General features: G+C 42.7%; 1 protein-coding gene across 8 annotated transcripts in view; it reads right to left on the reverse strand.

Moving 5' to 3' along the window:
* Positions 1–2,860: 2,860 nt before the first annotated feature.
* The window catches only part of FAR2 (fatty acyl-CoA reductase 2), a 225,639-nt gene continuing 207,181 nt past the window's right edge, over positions 2,861–21,318 (reverse strand). For all 8 annotated transcript variants that reach the window (XM_048823960.2, XM_048823966.2, XM_048824020.2 and 5 more), the window contains 4 exons: positions 17,545–17,716; positions 13,428–13,557; positions 10,459–10,586; positions 2,861–8,569 (listed from right to left, as the gene is read on the reverse strand). In XM_048823960.2, the coding sequence (XP_048679917.1) occupies positions 8,407–8,569; positions 10,459–10,586; positions 13,428–13,557; positions 17,545–17,716 (593 nt within the window). In that variant the 3' untranslated portion in view covers positions 2,861–8,406. The remainder of the gene's footprint in view (positions 8,570–10,458; positions 10,587–13,427; positions 13,558–17,544; positions 17,717–21,318) is intronic.

Below are 21,318 nucleotides of genomic sequence, written 5' to 3' on the forward strand. Positions count from 1 at the left end.
GCCTTCTGAGGGAGTCCCTTCTACCAATGAGCCAAGTAATAATGGTTAGGTAATGGAGTATTTGCATGGTTGTTTGTTTACATACCATAAAAAGCCTTTTTTCCCAGAACTATGATAGGTGCCAGTCATCACCTGGACAACTGTACATGTATGCTATATCCAAAGCTGGTTGAAATGTTTTCATCAAAGCATTTTTTGAATGAAAGAAATGGCTTTTCAAACAGAACAAAAATGTTCACAAAAGTTGAATTTGTGTTTGGTTTGTTTTGTTTTTTTTCAATGGAAAAAGAAACCAAACCAGTCTGTGATAGATAAACAATTCAGATTTTAAATTTTTTTTTTGATTTTGAAAATAAAAACTTTTTACCAAAAACTGAAATATTTTACAAAAAGCAGGGTTTTTCTTGGGGGGAATCAGATTTTGCCATTTTTTGGGGGGGAAAAAAGGAAATATAAAAAGTGTTAATTTTTTGTGTGAAAATCATAATTGGCTTTTTCCAAACAGCTCTAGTTGTATCCCTTTGTCTGCTTACCTTTTTAGGCCTTGACCCTGCAACTAGCTTCATATGGGCAGACCTTGTATGCACAAAGAGGCCCTGATAGTCACTGGGGGCGAGGGGCGGGAGAAAAAGATGGCTATAAATAATGACACATTAGAATATAATGGGGAAAGTTCTGCATCTGCTTCCCACCCTCAGACTAAAGAAACGGAGATGCCTCCCTCAAAGATGGTATACAGTGTGCTGAAGCATCCAAAGGACAGGATAAGATCACAAGACACAGTGCTGGTTGGAAAGCTGCTTTTATTTTATCATTAAAATATTTTTTTCTGATACAGTTTCCAGTTACTAAACACAGGTTTTATTTCAAAAACAGTAAAAAATTGATAATTTTGTACTTAAATTTAAGATGCCCTATTTTTCTCTCTCTGCTAGGCAATGTTTCTTCTAAGTTTTGACAGGCGTCTCTTTCGTTTAGGCACCTGGAGATCTTGAGCCCCTAAGTTCTAGGTCAAGGTGATTTTCCAGAATGAGTAGGGTTGCCAACCCCCCAGGATTCTCCTGGCATCTCCAGGAATTAAAGATTAATTTCGAATTAAAGATTGGCGGGTGATGGCACTTCCAGGAATATGTCCAACCAAAATTGGCAACCCTAAGAATGAAGCCTTTAGTTCAGTAACCTGTGAGATCTGTTTTGCAAGTAAAATAGCCTTTGCCTGCTAGCACTTCTGTCTCTCTGGTAGGGCACATTTTCATAGTCCATTGTTTTATGTCGCTATTTCTAACTGGCCACAACTGAGTCAGAATCTAAGCATGAAGTCACTGCAAGCTGTGTTCAAGCATTGCACTTGCCCTAGGTATTCTGGACTTTTTGAGGGGCAGGCCACGCCAGTTGCTGGATTAAGAGTGGCAGTTTACTTAGTGCTTTAATGTAGAGAAGTCTGTCTGCAGTTTTGGGCATATATTTGTGGGGGAGGGATAGCTCTGTGGTTTGAGCATTGGCCTGCTAAACCCAGGGTTGTGAGTTCAATCCTTGAGGGGGCCATTTAGGGATCTGGGGCAAAAATTGGGGATTGGTCCTGCTTTGAGCAGGGGGTTGGACTAGATGACCTTCTGAGGTCCCTTCCAACCCTGATAGTCTATGATTCTTTACAATCTGATTCTCATTTTCACAAGGAGCCCTTTAAGGAGGGTGACCAGACGTCCTGATAATATCGGGACAGTCCCGATTTTAAGTGATTTGTCCCACATCCTGACTGTACTCGGTTGGGACACCCTTTGTCCCAATATCGGGGACTTCTCACTGCATGCACCTGAGGTCCCGGGCTGGCGGTGCTTTGTGGGGCAGTGCCCGCCTGCCGGCAGGAGCCCACAATGCGGTCCCTAGGCACAGAGGCGGGGGGGAGGGGGTCTCCACATGGTGCACTGGCTCACATCCTGCCCAATCAGAGCTGCAGGGGCGGGGCTTGCAGTCGCTGGCAGCGGGCAGAGAGCCCTCCCTCCAACCTGACCCAACCCTAGGAGCCAGAAAGACCTGCTGGATGCTTCCCGGGAGCCGCCCCAGGTAAGCACCACCAGGACTGGGCAGTGGGGGAAATCTTTGTGTGTCTGGGCACTGGGGGCCTGTGTGGGGCATTGTTTAGTTGTGGGGCTGTGGGGAAGGGTACTGGGAGGGAGGAAAAACCTGTGCCCCTGGCCCCATGGCTTCTGCTGGAGGCTGGAGCCACGAGTCCTGAGTCCTTGCCCCGTGGCTTGTGGCACGGGCTGCAGCAGGGGCCGTATACCCCTCTTGCAGCTTCCTAGGGCTGTGCCCCCTCTCATGGCTCCGGTCGGGGCTGTGCACCTGTGGCTCTCTTCCCCCTCCCCCGCTCACCCAATGTGTCCTGATATTTCACTCTTGCGATCTGGTCACCCTACCTTTAAGTGGGAGTAAATTATATTTATACTGACTTTAAGTTGCCAGAGTGATGCAAAGTGGCTCTAGCGTAATTGAGAATCAGATCCTTAATTTATAAATTAAACCTAAGATAGCTTTGGGCAGATCCTCAGCCGGTGGAAATTGTCAGTATGTCTGGTGGGCACTCATTTAGAAAAAAACAATAAGGATGTGTCTGTATCCCAAACCAGGCTCTGTCCCAAGCTAAATGTAGAAATGCTCTCTTCCCCACTTTATTGCCCCCTTAGCTGCCTTTTGCCTTCTGAATCCTGTAGGTGGAGGGCTTGAGCTACGTCCCTGTAAAACTTACCCTTTTCCACCCCAAGTTTTGAAATGATGAAGAAGAAGAAGAGGCATATGGGAAAACACCATTGCTCGTAAGTAACTTTTCCTCAGCAACTCCAGTAGCTTAATGCATAACAACAACTGTTTTAAAGTATTTTATTAAATGTTCAAAATAACATAAAATTAATATTAGCAATTTTATGGCTGAGGTTCTTGTATTCTGTGACCTTACAACTTTGACACTGAGGGCTCAAAACATTACATTTTTGAATCAGAAACTTCATAAGTAACATTTATAACAGTAAATTGTCTCATAGGGAAAAGTGTATAGAAATATCAGTTATAACCACATAAACTTTGGGCAGTGGGACAGTAAATATTTTGCTATAAAGAGGGTTCATTCTATTGTCAAGATTATGTTAGGGATCAAGAAATGATATGTAAGCAGTTTCATTTTCTATGGTACTCGTTGAAAAAAATATCACAATGTCTTTCTTTAGTAACTGAGAAACTGGGATAGTACCTTTTTTAATTCTGTTAAATTACTCCTAATGCACACGTTTTTATTTGCCCTTAAGTAAGTTTTTAACCACCTTCTTACCAAGGTGTAGCACCATTTAGCAAGATCATTACTGATACATTTGCTGGGAATGTACAATATATTATCTATTCTGCGCTAGAATACAAAGCCCAGTTGAACAACAAGTTCATTCTTGTTGTCTGCAGTAAAACTTCAGTGCAGGAGAAGCAACAACATGCTTTAAATCATGAAGCTGCAGTTTATTTAAAAACAAACAAACAAAAAGTCCTCTCGCCCCCACACCTTTTCCAAGTTGCATAAGGTTTCATGAATGATTATTTAGCAGTACTGGTGGAGTTTTTTGTTTTGTTTTTTAACCTGGGAAATTAGGGTGGGGGTTTTGACTTCATCTTAATTTGATTTAGAAAAGCACATAGTAAATGGTTATGGCCTGGCCTTTCAAAAAGATCAGATAGTTGCAACGTTTCTGGAAGTCATGTGAGATGATTGGTGCTGAAAATGTATACATATGCATACAGATATGTACCCCCCCCCAGCCCCGCAGAGGTTGCCTTGAAAACATCATGAGAAGTACCTAATGCAGCAGCAAAAGCTGACCAAAAGTGCCCCCAAGAAATGTGGCCTGGTTGTCAAGTTTTCCTGTAAATGTATTGAAAAATCTCATTTTGCAGCAAATTCTTTAGAAATAAATTGACTTGTCAGTCAAATGGCATGTTCAGATTAATTTGGGGGATTTTTAGCAGGGGTATTTAGTTTAATTTAAAGTATACAATTTGTTATTTGAAAGCTAACAGCTTATGACAGACTCCATATAACATAGAAATCATTTGACAATGAAACAATATTCAGCGTTCCATGGCTTCTACATACCACTCAGCTTATAGCTATAGCCTGATAGGCGTGTATAATCTTGACTAAAACAGGAGTGCATCAGGTTCAGCGTGTCACAGGTTAGTTTCCCGAGTAACTATGACAACTCTGCAGTATTCTGTCACAATATGAGGTGGTAACTGCACGGTAAGTCCACTGGGTACAAATGGTAACTGATCCTATCCTGTTTTGTGATGCTGTGGCAAATAATCTGTCATGATTGTACAGTATGTGACCACCAGCTTTGTCCTCAAAGCTGCTTGTTCATAAAGGGCAGCGGGGGAGCAAGGAAGATTCTAGGTTGGCTCTAGGCTATTGCTTGAGTCCCACCCATGGTGAAAAGAAGCTTGATGTAGCTCTGTGATTGGTCAACAAGATACAAGGAAAGTGAAGCCACTGCTTTGCACAGGACTAAACACGCTGCCTCTGCAAAAATCTCTAGCCCAATTGGCCTCCGCTCATAAAGATGCTATGGGCCAATTTCTACAAACTTTGCTCCGGGTGAGTCGTGTATACTTATGACTCAGCACTGGATGGAATTCGTTTGATTAATGGTTTATTCAACAAAAAATGCAGCCTAGTCACAAATGTGACACCAATAATTCTGGCCATAGCAGGAAGAGAAAGGGATGGTGGTGTTGCTCTTGCCACCCTCCCTTATACTCTTTAGCCCAGTGGTTGGGGCACTCACACGGGATGTGGGAGACTGTGGTTTAAATCCCTGCTGGAGAAGGGACCTACAGTAGGTTTTTTAATTCACCAAAAATTCCCAAAAATGTCACATTCCTTGACCCAAACCAATTTCTTTTCCAAAACTGCCACCAAACTGAAAAATCAGTTATTTGCCCAGCAAGTGTAATGCCAATGAATCAAAGTACGATTTCCTACAGGACCTCTTTAAAACTGCAACTTTTAAAAATAAATAAAAACTAAACTGGATTTGGCTTCATTTTGTCAAAAGGAGGGGGAAGGGAAAGGAGAAGCAAGCATCTGTTTCCTTTTAGAGAGAACTTCCCCTGGGCTTTGAGTTCACTGAAAGAGAGTGGCTGTATGTTGATGAGCACAGGGTTTGGAGACCATTGCAAAAGTCCCATAGACCATTGGTGTGAGGTTGTAAAGATCTCAGGAGCCCAGGGAAAAATCACTGCAAGCCTAAGCTCAGTAGGAATTTCCACCAGGTGGTCAACATAAGCACCAGAACACCATGGCCAGAGTTGTCCTTGATGAGACCTTGTCTGGTCTACAGAAAGATCTCAGCCAATCAGAGATGATGTTCTGAGCCACATTAAAGAGAGGATTAAAGATGTAAGTTTTATCATGCTTATGATCAGGTTTAGAGGAATTAGCAACCTGGTCTTCCACTCAGGAAAGGCAACACAGGTCAGGGGCTATTCGCTGCCAATGCTGGAGTTCCTCAGAGTTGTGGATGAGGCTAAGAGGATGGCAGGGCAGACAGTGAAAGCTCTCCAGAATACAGTTTGCCACTTGGAACAAGAAGAAGTGGTCACAGTTGTGCTTTTGCAATGTCCCCAACCAGCTCTGCTACTCTTCAATGGTGAGAAAGAAAGGGCCCACTTTCCTGCTAGGGTTGCATTTGGCAAAACAGGAAGGTGCCTGGAAAAACTTAAACTTGGTACCATCAGCCTCCTGTGTGAAATGTACTGCATCCTGCTTCTCATGCAGGTACAAGGGTCCTGACATGTTCAAGGCATGTGGAGACACAGAGACTGGTTGGGGTGGATATAGTATATGCGAATGACCAGTCACAAGTAGGTCTGGCCAAAAGAAGGGATGGTGGGGATTAATATAACTCAGAATCTGTGAAAATAATATGCGTGGCATAGATCCTTTACATCAGATATGTTCAGAGCCCAACTGCTTTCAATGGAGCTCCATGTGAGCTGAAAGGTTTGCCCTGGTGCATCTGATTGAAGGATTGGGTCCTTTGTTTATGGGGGCAGTGTAAGATTTAACATTGCCATAGCTATTTGAAGTTTTTTTGGATTTCAGAATGACCCAGGTTTTGTTTATTTTTAACCTTTCATTTTCTCTTGTGTGTCCGTAAATGAAGATAGTGTGTTAAATCAGTGGGGTGAACGTGTCACCTGATTAGTAAAATAAAGGAGTGAGTGGTGCAGGACTAGCTAACAATGGATCCTGCAGAGACAGCCCTGCCTCATTCCATGTGGACCTGACAATTTAGGTGCATTCACTAGGTAGCTATGTTAGTGATACACACCAGTACAGTGCACCTCACCTTCACTTCAAACACTGCTGAAGAGTCATAGCACATGACATGTCCGATCCAAGGCTAGAAAACCACGTCTCCTAATTGCACAAGCAGCAGCTAAGCCAGTAGGATGCAGTGCCTACTAGACACCTCACTGAACCTCTGTGTCCTACATAGCCATCTTTTGTAACAAAGTTTTGCATTTACAGAGCACTTTTTCATCCTAAGATCTCAACACACCTTACAAAGGTGGTTAAGCATTAGTAGCCCGTTTTACACTTGACTTAAGTACAGAGACTTGAAGCAATCTGTATGAGAGGTACTGTGGTCTAGTGAGAAAAGAAATGGTTTTACCATTTCAGAGTGCTGGGGGAGGAGCGTCTATATTCTGGGGTCCACTAAAAGCCTCCTTTGGCAACTTGTTTAAACTCTGTTATTCTCATTTGGAAAATGGCCCTGTAGAGGATGCGGAAGGAGGGGTAACTTTACTAGTTCTTTTCACTTTTTAAAAGAAAAATATTGCTTGTGGCCATGATTTTTTCCTCTGTTGCCTTCACTGTCAGAAGCAGGTATAATTTTGAAATAATGGCCACTTCATAGACGTTTGACTATTTTTGGCCTTGAAAACTGCCTTGTGTATCACATTTTGTGATGCAATGTTACTTGCTTGGGCAGACAGAATGGAAACTTACAAACATTTTAAAAAGGAGTAATTTTAAAGTCTTTTAATCTTAAAAAATGCTCAGTCAATTCACTAAATTTAAAGAAAGTCAATGAGACTTAATCATTAAAAATTGAAAGCTTAATAATGTATCTTTTTTTGGTACAAAAATCAGCCTTTCAATGGGACCCTAGTTGCAACTCCTTGTCCGCCTGCTAAGCTGCAACAAGCTGATATGCGCAATTTCTCTCCAACAGAAGTCAATGAAAAATGCCTATTGTCATCCATGAAAACAGGACTGGGCCTATTACTCAGACTGACATCCATGGGAGCAAGATCAGGCTGCATGATCCACATAAAACACTGTCACTAACTTTGCTTAATTACACTTTCTTCAACAAAGTGGGTGCATGAATTTTCAGGGGAATTTAACTATATGGAAAGTTTGAAAGGGTAGTAACAAGCTGTTTTTCAGCTAGACAAAAGAAATGTTCGCCAAAAATCAGAATTTCAAAGCATGGTGATTTTTTAAAATGACTGATTCAAAAACACCTTTATTAATTTTGTTTAAGGTTTGCACAAGCGTTCGCCTTCATGTTGAGCATAAATACAACAACTCTCAGGCCACACAAACTTTCCAAGCAAGAGCTATAGAAGTGATAAGAGGGCTTTTTAATGGAAGCCAAATTATAGAGAGACTAATTCCTCTCCATAGTAAAGTCACTTTGTGTGTGTGTGTGTGTGTTCATGCTGATAAAAAATGTACACAGCTTCTGTATGTCTCATCAATCAGGGCTTGAAAACATCAGTTCTTGGCAACCTGAGATAGACATCTAAACCACATTCATCAGCCTTCCACAATTTACTTTTCCTTACTTCCCTTAGCTTTGAGTGACATGGAAAATGTGGTTTCACAATCTAATAACGTATTTGGCCCAGTTGGTTTCATTGAGCTAGAATTTGTGAACTGCATTTAAGAAAACCTCTCACTGATTCATTTCTTTGATATTTTCTTGTCTTATCATATTCCTTTCCTAATTTCTAAGACTAAAATCTGCAAATATTAAGGAGGGAGGTGGGGATGAGAGTGTCTAGCTCTTAGACTTTGGATGGAAAGATGGCAGCTTTGGTTAATCCATCCTCTTGCACACCAGAATCTAGACAAAAGACCCAGAACAACCCATGCCTAAAGCTTCCATTATGGCTTTAAAATTAGCATGGTCCTATGGAGGAAAGACATATTAAAGCATTAGTAAAAAGATAATTGTGATCATAGTAACAGGGCACATTGACTGCAGGCAGCTGTTGGTGGTGGATTCCCTGCTACTTTCAAGCCCAGATGTTTAGAGGAGAGGAAGGTCCTTTTGGCTGCTACTGACTATTTCAGTGCCTGATGGTGCTTGATGCCCTGAAATAGGAGAGAAACTTATAGCAGAGGCTCACAACGAAATACCAGATGTTGCGAGCCATCTGCGACCTTGCAATGAAAATGCGCCAGATGATCACAAGGAGGGTGGTGTTGAATGCATACTGGATGTTCCTTAGCCTGACAAATAAAAGAGAAGCACATTAAGAAAAATTACTTAAAACAATACCCTGAGATGCAGCCTTAACATCTTTGGATCAAACTTAAAGAGGAATTTCTGCACTGCAGAACACTTTTAAAGTGATCTTATTTATAAAATGGAATGATGTGGCCCTCCTGCCTTTTCTGTTTATTAGCAAGGATACTGGTGCCTGAACAGGTGTCTCCTTTGTGTCCCAAAGCTACCGCCTCCTACATGACCCTGCATAGAAATTATAATGCAATGAATGCAGTGACGTGATAGATTCAGCTACACCAGCATGCCCCAGATTTCTTTGATTCCATGCATTCTGATTTCAGACCCGAACTGAGACTGAATTAACATTGGTGGTCGATTGCCTAGGGATGGACTAAGAGATGTCCTATTGTCCATGTTTTACTCTGGTGTGTCAGCAACTTTTAATAACATCGACAATGAGATTTTGGTGACTGGCTTATGGAACGTTTACAGGGATTTACAAAATGCTCCTTCAGTGGGTTTGTTCCTCCCTCGCTGCGACATCTCAGACAGGTAATGTCGGGCAATGGTTCATCCTCCCCAATGGTCCACTTTCAGGGTCTTGCAGGGTTCTGCTCCCCCCCCCAACCCTATTTATTGCGAATGTCAAGCCATTTGGGGAAATTGTGAGATGATTTAGGCTAAACTGTTATCATTATGCTGATTATATTAATCTCTGTTTCTACTTTTTGTCAAACACAGATTCTACAATTCTACACATTTCTTAATTTCCCAGTGTCTGGCCAAGATGAGGATCAGGACAAAAGCAAACTAGCTGTGACCTAGCTTGGTCAAGATTGCTTGGTCTTCTGTGTGTGCGCGCTATGTTTTGATATTTTGGCTTGTACTGGTAGTGATGGAGTTTATGCTACATTTGGGTTACTATGTAGTTTATATGTTCCTGATTTATTATAGAAGCACTTAGAAACTAGGAATATAAATCTTTAAAAATTACTCAACAAACTCATGATTCATTTGTGACACCCCAGAAATGGCAACAGCCTGTCTTACACTTGTAGTTTCACAGCAGCCAGTGTTTTCCAGAGTGCAAAGTGCTGTTCCTTGAAAGGCATAACACTGGTCCTCCAGAAGTACCTCTGTCCCTGTTTGCATGTTCTTTGGCACTTCTGAGTATTTGGTCTGGGGGAGATGAGCAGGGCTTACACTTTTTTTTAATTGGAAAAAAGGAGCCCAAGATCTTTAATTTAGAATGTTTTAGAACTTTATAGGTTCTAGTTCCAAAATATCAAATCCAACTTTGAAGCCTCTATTTTATTTGGGAATGGGAGACAGGGAGTGAGGGTAAAATCTCCCCAATCTCCAGTACAAGTGTATTTCTAGATTCTATTTTAAAGTTTTACACAAGCCCTGGAAATTGTCATCGACCTTTAGGAGTTTCCCAAAATCCAAAGCTGCCTCTCGCGCCTTTCTTTTTTCCTGTCCTAAATGAACCTTTGGAACTTCTGCAGCAATAGATCTGTAACCCCTCTCTGCCTCTTTAGGGGTAGGGGTGTGTGTGTGACTAATAACTCACTGGTGAGGAGGACTGACTACTTCCATGACAGTATCATGTGCTGCTGCTGCACTATGAGGCCAGTCCAACCCCCCCTTTTTTCCCACAAGACGGGCAAGGAAATATTAAGCCAGATCCTGAGCTGATGTAAATAGGGAGCTATGTCATTTTTATCTCACATGAGATCATTCTCAACTTGACACAGGTTCTATTCACCTGTCCTCGTCCCAGGAATCGTATCATTCAATTTAAAACAGAAACCCTTGCCTTAAAAACCCTTAGATACAGCTACCCAAGGCAGCTGGGGGCCGTTACCACATTTGACCATGTATGGCTTACTTTCGTAAGTGCTGCTTTGCTGCAGGAATCCCAGACATGTCCTCATTCAGCAAATATTTCTTCGCTCCTATGCAGTAATTTTCAATGTATTCCGACCAATGCAGCTGACGCACATCAAAGTTGAATAACTGGAATTAAAGAAAAGGAAAGTTAATTAAATGCCACAGTCCGATTTGCAGTAAGAGTAAAGCTGTACAACTTCATGCTGTGATCTTGAACTGAGTTCCACTCGGAACAAAGCCTAAAGATTTCTGAACCACAAGATTCAATGAAGAAATGTACAATGAAAAAATATGACTCCAACTCTATCATACTACTGTTCATTAGAGTCACCTGGCTCTGCTTTCAACTCACAACCCTCTGACCTTAAAAAACTAGTTATTTCCTGTCAACTGTCTTGCATGTGGTTATCTGTAAATGTAGAGTCACTACAAAAAAACAAACCATCTTGCTAGAACAGAGACTGCATATTGAGAATACATCAGAAAAATGTCCCAGTTCACTGGTGTCATACTGGGATTATATTTTTAGTGAAAATAAATGGACCAGACACTGAATCAACAGGTCCCTCTGTGTCAGTAATTCAGCTGGGCAGAGCTACATTCTTTCTCAGTATCTATAGCTCCAGAAATCCAAGAAATTGTTTATTCAGTTGTTTGACATCAGTTTGTCAGATTGCATTGCTAATGACATTTAGTTTCATAGATCAAGATTTTAAATGGAAAAGGTGTCAGCAATGCTCTCAGGGGATTGTAGGTCTAACAGAGCGAAGAAACAGCTTAACCAAATACGAATAAAGAGGAAGTGCTTTCTTTGCAGAGAGAACTGTTAACTATGAAGCAGGGTTTTATGAATGAATAAGAAGATGGCTGATGTGACTCCACAGAAACATTTTCAAGGAAGATATGCAGAAAAGAACTCTTCACTCTCAAGACCACCCAACCCTTTCAGCTTGGTGCAAGAGCACTGGCATCAGCATGGCTGTGAGCTAGAAGAGAATTCTGGGTATGGCCACAGAAAACAGGAAGGTTACCTAGCTGGATTCACAGTGTAGAGGTTCCATGACTTGTGAGGCTTTGTACTACATCTCCTACACTGGGGATCTGCCTGAGTATTTCACAAGGAACTAGACCAATTTTATTCGACCACTGAGTCCCCATCTCTCTGCAAGTATATGATACAGCCCCACAGGTACTTTGAAACTCATCCTAGGTCTGCTCATTGTATTCCTTCAGCCCTGTTGCTGATCTTTCCTTCACTGCCCCACTCATGTGCAGAAGTACTTAAAACCAGCAAAGAGTACACTAGATTTTGACATCCTGCAGTTATTGCTCTACAGCTGCTCAAATCTAACAAGAACTTGTTCATACTGTATGTTTTCTCTGGCTAAGACACTGTACTATTTTCTAAAATAATGTACTTATGGCCCTGTCCAACTCCCATTGACATCATTGGAAAGAAGAGGTTACTGACCTGTAACTGGAGGTTCTTCAAGATATGTGGTTCCTATTTGTATTCCAAACATGAGTGCCATGTGCTGGATCTGAAAGATTTTTGCAGAAGTGTTCATTGACCCGCACTTGCATGAGTCACCTCATGTCTCAAGCGAGGTTATATTAGGTTGTGCGGGTCAACGCCTCTTCAGTGACACTCTTACCACTGAGTAGATCAGTCTGAAGCAAAGGGGAAGGAGGACAGGTATTGGAATACAAATAGGGACCACACATCTCAAAGAACCTCCAGTTACAGGCAGAGGCGACATATGGGCAGGGGGCACACAGGGTCATGTGTCCCTCCAGAAATGCTGCTTGGCTTGTACTGAGCATGCTCACATGGACTGAGCAGACTCAGTAACATCCGCTGAAGCCACTGCCCTCACTCTGTCCCCCCACTATCAGCAGGTTCAGGTTGTCTCTGGACAGGTAAGTAACATCTTTTCCTTCGAGTTGTGGTCCCTAAATGTATTCCAAATGTGGGTGAGTATCGAGCAGCGATCAGCATGGAGATGGGTGCCAAGATGCAAGAGATAGGCACAGGCTGCAATATGGCACGGTCCACTGCAGCATCTTCAGCCGTCTCTTGGGTGATGGTGTAATGGATGGTGAAGGTATGTACTGAACACCACATCGCTGCCCGACAGATGTCCTGCCAGGAGACATCTGCGAGGGAGCTGGATGTGGCTGCTTGATACCCATTTTGAGATTCATTGGGAGGGGAGGGCTTGGCCCTTGAATCAGTCATCAATGGAAATTAACAGTCTTGTTGACACACGAAAGGCATAAGTTCTGTGGAGGTAGAATGCTAGCGCATGGCAGACGTTGAGGGAATGGAGGGTCTTGTCTGCAGGGGAGACGTGGTGGATAGATTGGTTGAGGTGGAACTGTGAGACCACCTTCGGGAGGAACGTGAGATGCAGTCACAAGGAAACCGTGTCTCTATGAAATACAGTGAAAGTGTGGGGATAGGGGGGACAGCCATCATGGCCGCTAGTTTGCTGACCTGCGGAGCCAAAGTGATGGCCACGAGGGAGATTACTGTCATGGAGAGACGTGAGAGGGTGCACGTTACCATTGGGTTGAAGGGTGGAGAGGACAAGATTAAGGTCCCCCAGGGTTGTGGGTTTTAGTACTGGCGGGAAGCTATTGAGAAGACCTTTCATGAAGTGAACAGTGGTGGGGTGAGTAAACACCGAGTTGCCATCTTCAATGCTTGGTCCATTCCTTCTTTGTTGCATTGTAGAAGAAGAACATCCTCCTAAACAAAACTGAAGGCTCGTATGAGTCTAATTAACAAAACTGGGGGGAAATACATTATTTCTCTTTCTTTCAAGGAAGCGTTTTTAATGCTGACCATCCCTGGAAGATGCTATTCAAAGGCTCACCCATAACTCAAATATAATAGGCTGGAAGACTAGAGGTAAACAGAACTGTGATTGAGAATATGAGCAGTTTAGCAACAGGTATACTTACTCTCCTGTCCTCTGGACTGAGCTGGGCCATTAGCATGTTCATATTTTCTGAAGACCACTCCCAGGACTGACAGGTGAAATATTCCAGAAGCATCATAGACTTGTGCAGCCGATTGAAGATCTTCATCATCCTGGAACAGTGCAGAGGTATGGGAACCGTGCAGAGCCACAGCAACACATATAATGAAATAAGGAGAACTTGCTCTTATCTGAAAATTGGAGTTTCATGCAGGGTTCTCCTACTTCACATAATAGGTTTCTCCATGGAGATTAATGCCTTAGTTGCTTTTGCTAGTTATTGTGAATCTGAGTTTTGGGACTCAGCCATCCAGCAGCCTCCTCTTTTGTTCAGCAGGCTGATAACTTCCTTAGCAAGTATATAGCAATTCCAACTGAGGCCCGGATCCTGTAGCTGGCTCCTCAGGGACAGACCCTGGTTCCTGAGAAGATCACTGCTGACTTCAGTGAGACTCAGCATGAGCGTGAATCTGTACCTACACAGAGCCAGTTGCAGGACCATGGCCTAATTTACTAGTTTGAACTAAACAACAGTAACAAACGGACTAATTCCTGGGTAGGTCTGCCAATTGGGGAATCCATTACACAATGTCAGTTTTTTCAGATATGTACATTTCCTTTCTTTCTTAGTGCTTCCTCACTGTGGATAATAGTCTACACATAACATAGGTCCTGGATATCTTACAGACCCCCTGTCTCCTTGTGTACTATTGCAGCAGTTTTGAACAGTTCTGGTGCTCTAAATGATGTCCCCTTTCTTAAATGGGAAGGTCCTGGTGGCAGAGCACTCTGAGTGAAGGATTCTTGACATCTGTAAAAATCACACAACCATAGCTGCTGTGAGTCTGGTAGCTATCTCTCAGAGTTCCTTTTCAGGAGGAAGGATTCATAGATTCCTTGGCCAGAAGAAGGGCCCATTGTGATCATCTAGTCTGACCTCCTGCATAAAAAACAGGCAATAGAACTTCCCCAAAATAATTCTTAGAGCATATCTTTTAGTAAAAAACATCCAATCTTGATTTAAAAATGGTCAACAATGGAAAATCTATCACAATCCTTGGTAAGTTGTTCCAGTTGTTAATTACTCTCACTGTTAAAAAAATCTATGCCTTATTTCCAGTCTGAATTTATCTAGCTTCAACTTCCAGCCATTGGATTGTGTTATACCTTCCTTGGCTAACTGAAGAGCCCATTATTTAATATTGGTTCCCTGTGTAGATATTTATAGACTAATCACCCCTTAACCTCCTCCTGGTTAAGCCAAATAGATCGACCTCCTTGAGTCTATCACTAGAAGACATGTTTTCTAATCCTTTAATCATTTTCATAGCTCTTCTCTGAAACCTCTCCAATTTATCAACATCCTTCTTGAATTGTGGACACCAGAACTGGATGCAGTATTCCATCAGTGGTCACACCAGTGCCAAATACAGAGGTAAAATAACCTTTCTATTGCTACTTGAGCTCCCCCTTGCTTATGCATCCAAGGACTGCATTACTTCTTTTGGCCACCGCATCACACTGGGAGCTCATGTTCAGCTGATTATTCACCACAACCCCCAAATCTTTTTCAGAGTCACTGTTTCCCAAGATAGAGTCCCCCATCTTGTAAATATGGCCTTTGTTCTTTGGCCTCTCTGTAGAAGATGCTAAGAAGGTACCAACAGTGAGGCTGGGTTTTGGGGACACCTGTCCACAGGGAGTTGAACACTGACCACTAAATCCTTCCACACAAGCCACCAAACAGCTGACAGAGAGTAACAATTCAACCCAGATTAACTCTGGCTGGCACCTGGAAAGTGAATGCATGTTGATGGCTAAGAAGTTAGGACTGAGTGTTTGTGGGGGAAGATTATGGGTGGGTGCCACAGCTGGTAAGGGGGAATCTGAATCATCTGTGCACTTGCTGGGGAGCAGGAGACCAGCAGAAGATGTAGCATCAGGGATAGAGGAGAAGGCAACATGATGCTGTGTGAAGGAAAGGAACTACTTGAAGGTGTGAAAGTTGGAAGAGGCATCTGAGGGACAATGAGAGAATTCAAGATGACGTGATGGAGGAAGGTTTGGATTTAGACATTGCAATGGGTGGTGGGAAGGAAGTCAAGGCTATATGTAACATCGACAGATCCTAGTCGTCAGCAGGTGGGATCGAACCTGGGACCTCCGGAGCTGAGTGCATGATCCTCTACTGCATGAGCTAAAAGCCATATGACCCTTAGCTAAGGTTGTAGAGCAGACTCATTAATCTGTGTCTCTCTCTCTCTAAGTTGTCTCAGTACCATTAGATGGGACAGAACACCACACCCAGGAGGCATTTGCATATGCCTATGCACTTACATATGCACTTGTCTGAGGTGAAGAGGAGGGGTAAGGAGAGAGTTTGGCAGCTGGGGCAGGCTCAGCTGAATACTCAATGGACTCTTAAATGCAAGGCTGTGTCCTGTTTGCCCAGCTGAGAGATCTGGGAGGTACTTCTCATCATTTGAAATTAAAATTTAGGATTATAGCTGACATTTCTGAAGGGATTTCTTACGGCCTGGATTATGTAGGGCATCAAACTAGATAATCACAGTGGTCCCTTCTGGCTTTATAATTTATGAACTTAGTGGCAACAATCTTGCTGAAAGGGGCCATCATTTGTAACACCAGCAATAACTATATTTAGCACTTATTACTGTTATTTATTTGCATTACAGTGCCTAGAGCAGTGGTGGGCAACCTGCAGCCCACGGGCCGCATGCAGCCCATCAGGGTAATCTGCTGGCAGGCCACCAGTTTGTTTACATTTGCACGGCTGCCCATAGCTCCCAGTGGCCGCGGTTCGCCTTTCCTAGCCAAGTGGAGCTGCGGGAAGCAGTGGCCAGCACGTCCCTGCAGCCCACGCCACTTCCCGCAGCTCCCATTGGCTGGGAACGGTGAACTGGGAGCCATGGGTGGCCATGCAAATGTAAACAAACTGTCTGGCGGCCTGCCAGTGGATTACCCTGATGGACCGCAGGTTGCCCACCACTGGCCTAGAGGCTTTTGCACTGCTCTAATTTATGCCCAGTTTTCTATGGTTCCTAGGGGCCATTCCTGAAGTTGGGGATAACTACGGCTCTAGGTGTATGGCCCATTTCCTTCAGCCACGTCAGGGGGTAGGGTAACATCACAGCTGCGATAGCAGCTCTATGCCATCCAGGGATTTCCCTACAGATGGCTGCTTAAACCAGCTATATGCTGCCTGAGTGGGCCAAAGCAGCTGGCCTGGTCCACTGTTTTTTGTGTGATTGTTAAACAAGCAATAAAGCAGGAAAGAAGCTGTTATACTATTTACACAGGGGTTCCCCACACAAGGGTCCTGGATGCCTTCATTTTGCTTAGCCACACCGTTGCCAATGCTCAGAAATCATCTGTAAGTGTAAATGTTCTTTTTAAATGCAGTTCAGAGCTTATGAACACTCAGAAACACACATTACACTTTTCCAACTGTCAGACTGTTGTATGCGGGTTGTCACCTGCTGGACGTGTCACTGACCTACAGGTCAAAATAACTGTGTGGTAACACTCTGAACATTGCAAAGCCTGAGTCTTTATGCATTGACACAATTTCACGATAGACTGAAGTAACAACAGGATATCGCAGTGATCAAAAGCTTGTGTATGCATGGCAACAAGGCCAGGTTTAAGCACAGACAATAAAAGTAAAGGACTGAGGCACCACCCTTTTGTCTACCCACACTTGCTGTTCAATGCTTGACCTGATTCCTCTTCGTGGGGTTCTGGTAGTGGGACCAGAGGGAGAGGCCACTCCTGACCTGCTGGCAGCTTGGGAAACCACAAATTGTGAGACCAACTCCATGGAGCTGAGTCTGATTGAAAATCTAAGACTCTCCCAGGAAAGCTGTGAGAGCTGGGAACCGTGTGCTGGGCTGAGCAAATGAGGTTCAGTTCTTTCTTCTTGAGTAAATGGCTCAAGAGTAATACTGGAGAAAGGAAGACAACCAAGAACTTTAAAGCGAGTGCAGATACTGTGGGGCTGATTTTCTCAGGACATGTTAGAGCCCTTCTCCTCTGATATTTTTAGGTATGATAATATATGGAGTAGCGCAACTTCTCACCTGGGCTTTCTTCCTGTTAACCTCAAGTAGAAGTCGTAGAGCATGGCTGGAGCCTTATGACTGACAGCTATCCAGTACTGGTTTATCAGGTGGTTTGAGGTTGTCTGAGCCCTGGGTATTCTGAAGGCCTGCTCAAGGGGGTTCCTTTTGAATGTGGATATGACATAGTATCCTGTAAGATAACAGAGAACAGATATTTTGAATTAGACATGCATCACTTTTAGAACAGGCTGGCATGAGCATATCAATGTGCTCAGATCTATTAATATTACCAGGTAATATGGTCATAGGGAAATAGCTGGATTATATGATTTACATTTTGTCAGAGGAGAAAGATGGCTGGTTCATGCTGATTAATTCATATCCTATACATATGTAAAAAGAAGTGGTGGTGTTATAGATATAAAAATCAACAATGAGAGCCCACTAATTGGGACTTTACATATTTCCCAACTCGTGCATGGCCTTTGTTATATTTATCACAAATGTATGTTGGATGTAGTCTCTGTCTTTTCCACTGTCCTTAAAAATAGAGGATGACAAGATAAGCTGGCCCAAAATTTGATCAGTTTTATATTTATACATTTTTAACAACATAAATCTCTTTGCAAAAATCCCCGTCATTCATTATGATTTGAGGGACTGGTCCTACTCCATGGCAGTCTCGCCATCAAGGGGGAAGGATTCAGGTCTATATGCAGTCTTCATATCAGGATTGGATGTCTCTCTGAAATATATGCTTTAGTCAAACACAAATTATTGGGCTGAATAGAGGAGCAAATGGATTACATTCTTTGGCATGCATTGTACAGAAGGTCAGATAAAATAATCTAATGAACCTTCTGGCCCTAAACATCTATGAATCTGGGCTGCTAGTTATTTAAAACAAATGCTTAACTAAAACCTAATGGCAACACTTATGAGCAACTCTGCCATAATGAAACAACATATGATGGAGGAAACATTTCAAGAGGGAGCCAGTTTCAGCTTCAAACTTTCAACAACAGTGAATTCTAATTCTACTCTCAAATAGAGCGGTGTAAATCCAGGGGAACGCCATGAATGTCAGTGGTTACTCCAGATTTACTCTCATATAACTCAGAGCAAAATTTGACCTACTGACTTTAAACTATGATTGTATTTCTTAAGAGAAGAGAACTTCAATAATTTTCAAAAAAGTGCCAGTACATGTATTGTGTTGTACCGAGAAGAAACAATGAGCAGATCTCTATCATCTATGCATTGTATAGGCTAAAAAATCCTCCTCACATTCCTTCAGAGCAGAATTGGTTCAGGGTAACTAACCGCAATCATCATCTGCACCACGGACTTTTGTGGGATTTGTTGTCTATGTAACAACGAAGTTAATTCCATTGTAGTCATAATCTATGGTGCCTGAGAAATGAGACTAAAATGGCAACCTCTGTATTCATATCACATACTAAGGGTATGTCTACACTTAAAATGCTACAATGGTACAGGTACAGTGTGGCAGCTGTGCCACTGTAGTGCATCAGTGTGGCCACTACCTACGCCAGCAGGAAGGGTTCTCCTGTCCACGCAGGTAACCCATGTCTCCAAGAGGCAGTAGCTAGGGCAACAGAAGAATTCTTCCATCCACCTAGTGCTATCTACACTGAGGGTTAGGTCAGCTAAACTATGATGCTCAGAGATGTGGATTTTTCACAACTCTGAGTGATGTAGTTAAGCCAATTTAATTGTGTAATGTACACTAGCCCTAAGAAACAAAATACTTAGGGCTGATCCTCTGACCTGCTATATGAGGGAATCCCCAGGTAGCACAGAGTCACTGTAATGTCACCGCTCCTGACCCTCGGGACCAGAGGCAGCTGCCTATACCTCCAAAAAAATTTACTTCTCGATGGGAACCACATGGAACTGTGTTCCTGTTGTTGCTTTATTCACTTGGCTTATGTCACAAATAGAAATCCAAATCAAAATGCTGACAGTCACAAATTACGTCTAGACCATCCTCATACCGGATGATTCCAGACTTAGTGACTGGACAGTCCTCTGCTAGGTATCGTATGGTCTGTTCATCACTGTGCTATTCCTACTTAAGCATATGTAGGAATGTAGTCTGTGACTGGGAAGATGCCAGTTAGATTTTGCTAGGTGGAGGAGTCAGACACAACATTAAAAAAAAAACCAAAGAGTACAGTATAATTTTAGCTTGAGATCAGTGTTGTCTGTCTTTGTTTCCAACATGCTACAAGGAGCTTAATGGCTAAAGTCCAATGTTCCTCAAACTTGTTTTGCAACTGTCTAATCAGAGCTAGTATTCCTTTTATTTTGTAATTCTATAGTTCACTTGGGGGCCACAGAGTAGAGATGCTCTTGTTGTGGAGATGCTTCTCTTTACCATATATTCATTCACTGAGAAAAGTAAAAGGTGGAAGTGAGAGATAAATAGTATTACATAATCAAAAAGAAAACTGCAAAGCATGGGAAATTAGTCTGGTAGAAAAATCTAGAGTGAGGCTATTGTTTTTTTCTTTACAGAATTCCATACGTATCCAGAAGCTAACACGATAAGTGGCCATATACATTCAGTACAGCTCCCTTGGGTAATTAGGGAAAATAAATCACAAGCCTTGGCTCCAAAAAAGCACAGGTTTGTGCCTTATCAACTGAAAGGCCAGCTCCACTAGCTCATCCAGTCAAGGAAGCCCTAATACACATAAACATGTTTGATACAGCATAGCAGAGGTGCACATACACAAAAGCTAGCACCCCAGCTCTGCAGTACCAAGGTCCATAATGACAGTCTGCCGAAAGTCCTATGGATTCTAGACAGCTGGAATTTTAAAATTGGCTCTTCCTCCTTGTTATCATTCTGCACATTTGGATCTGATGCACTTGACCTTTGAAGTAATGCGGGAGTGCACTTTGCCTACCACTTTGAGCCAGACATATGATGATATTACAGACTCCAGTAAATAGGCTCTTAACATGCTTTCTTTAAAGAATTTCCAGTTTGCTTACTGCTGTGGCATCTCAGCCCATTACATACCAAATGAGCATCAATTAAAGTCATGACACACAGAGGGTGGGGGGAGTAAAATGCCTCATATCTGACAAAGCTATGGCCAAACAGATGAGGTCTGACAATAATGCTGAGTTAGCTAACTTGGGCTTTGACAAAACAAGTCCATTGAGAACACCTGCTTGACCCCAGAAATTCAATTCTAGTGACTCTCAGCAGAACTGCTTCATTTAAAACCAGCTGTGATTACGGTGCATGGAGAATGAGATAGTTTCTAAAGACAATCAGATCTCAAGTTACATAGAGCTTTAATGACTACAACCATCACCTTATATTGCACTCAGAGGCACACTGTAAACCAGTGCAGTGCATGGAACACAGGTGCCCAAATTAACCCAATCCACTAGGCAGGCAAGTTGCCACATTCAACACTAGCTGAAGCATCCATGTGGTTTTCAAGAGTGGCTCCAAATAGAGAACACTGCCCTTAGCTCACTTGGAACTAAACATGCATGACTGTGGCAAGGTCTATATCAGCAAGGAAATACCTCAACCTCTGAGCTAAATACAGATTAAAAAAAATAATATGAGCTATTGCAGTTACTGGTGAGTCCAAGATGTACCCTGAGACTGCCAAATCTCTGGTAAGGGAATGACCTGATCCTCTGACAGATGGAGTACTCACAACCCTCACTTATTCAAACCAAAACAATTTTAAGTGAACACACTTGTACACACACTTCTTCAGTTTTCACCTATAAACAGGC

Source organism: Caretta caretta, chromosome 1 (assembly GCF_965140235.1).
Source record: "Caretta caretta isolate rCarCar2 chromosome 1, rCarCar1.hap1, whole genome shotgun sequence".
Taxonomy (NCBI): Eukaryota; Metazoa; Chordata; order Testudines; family Cheloniidae; genus Caretta; species Caretta caretta.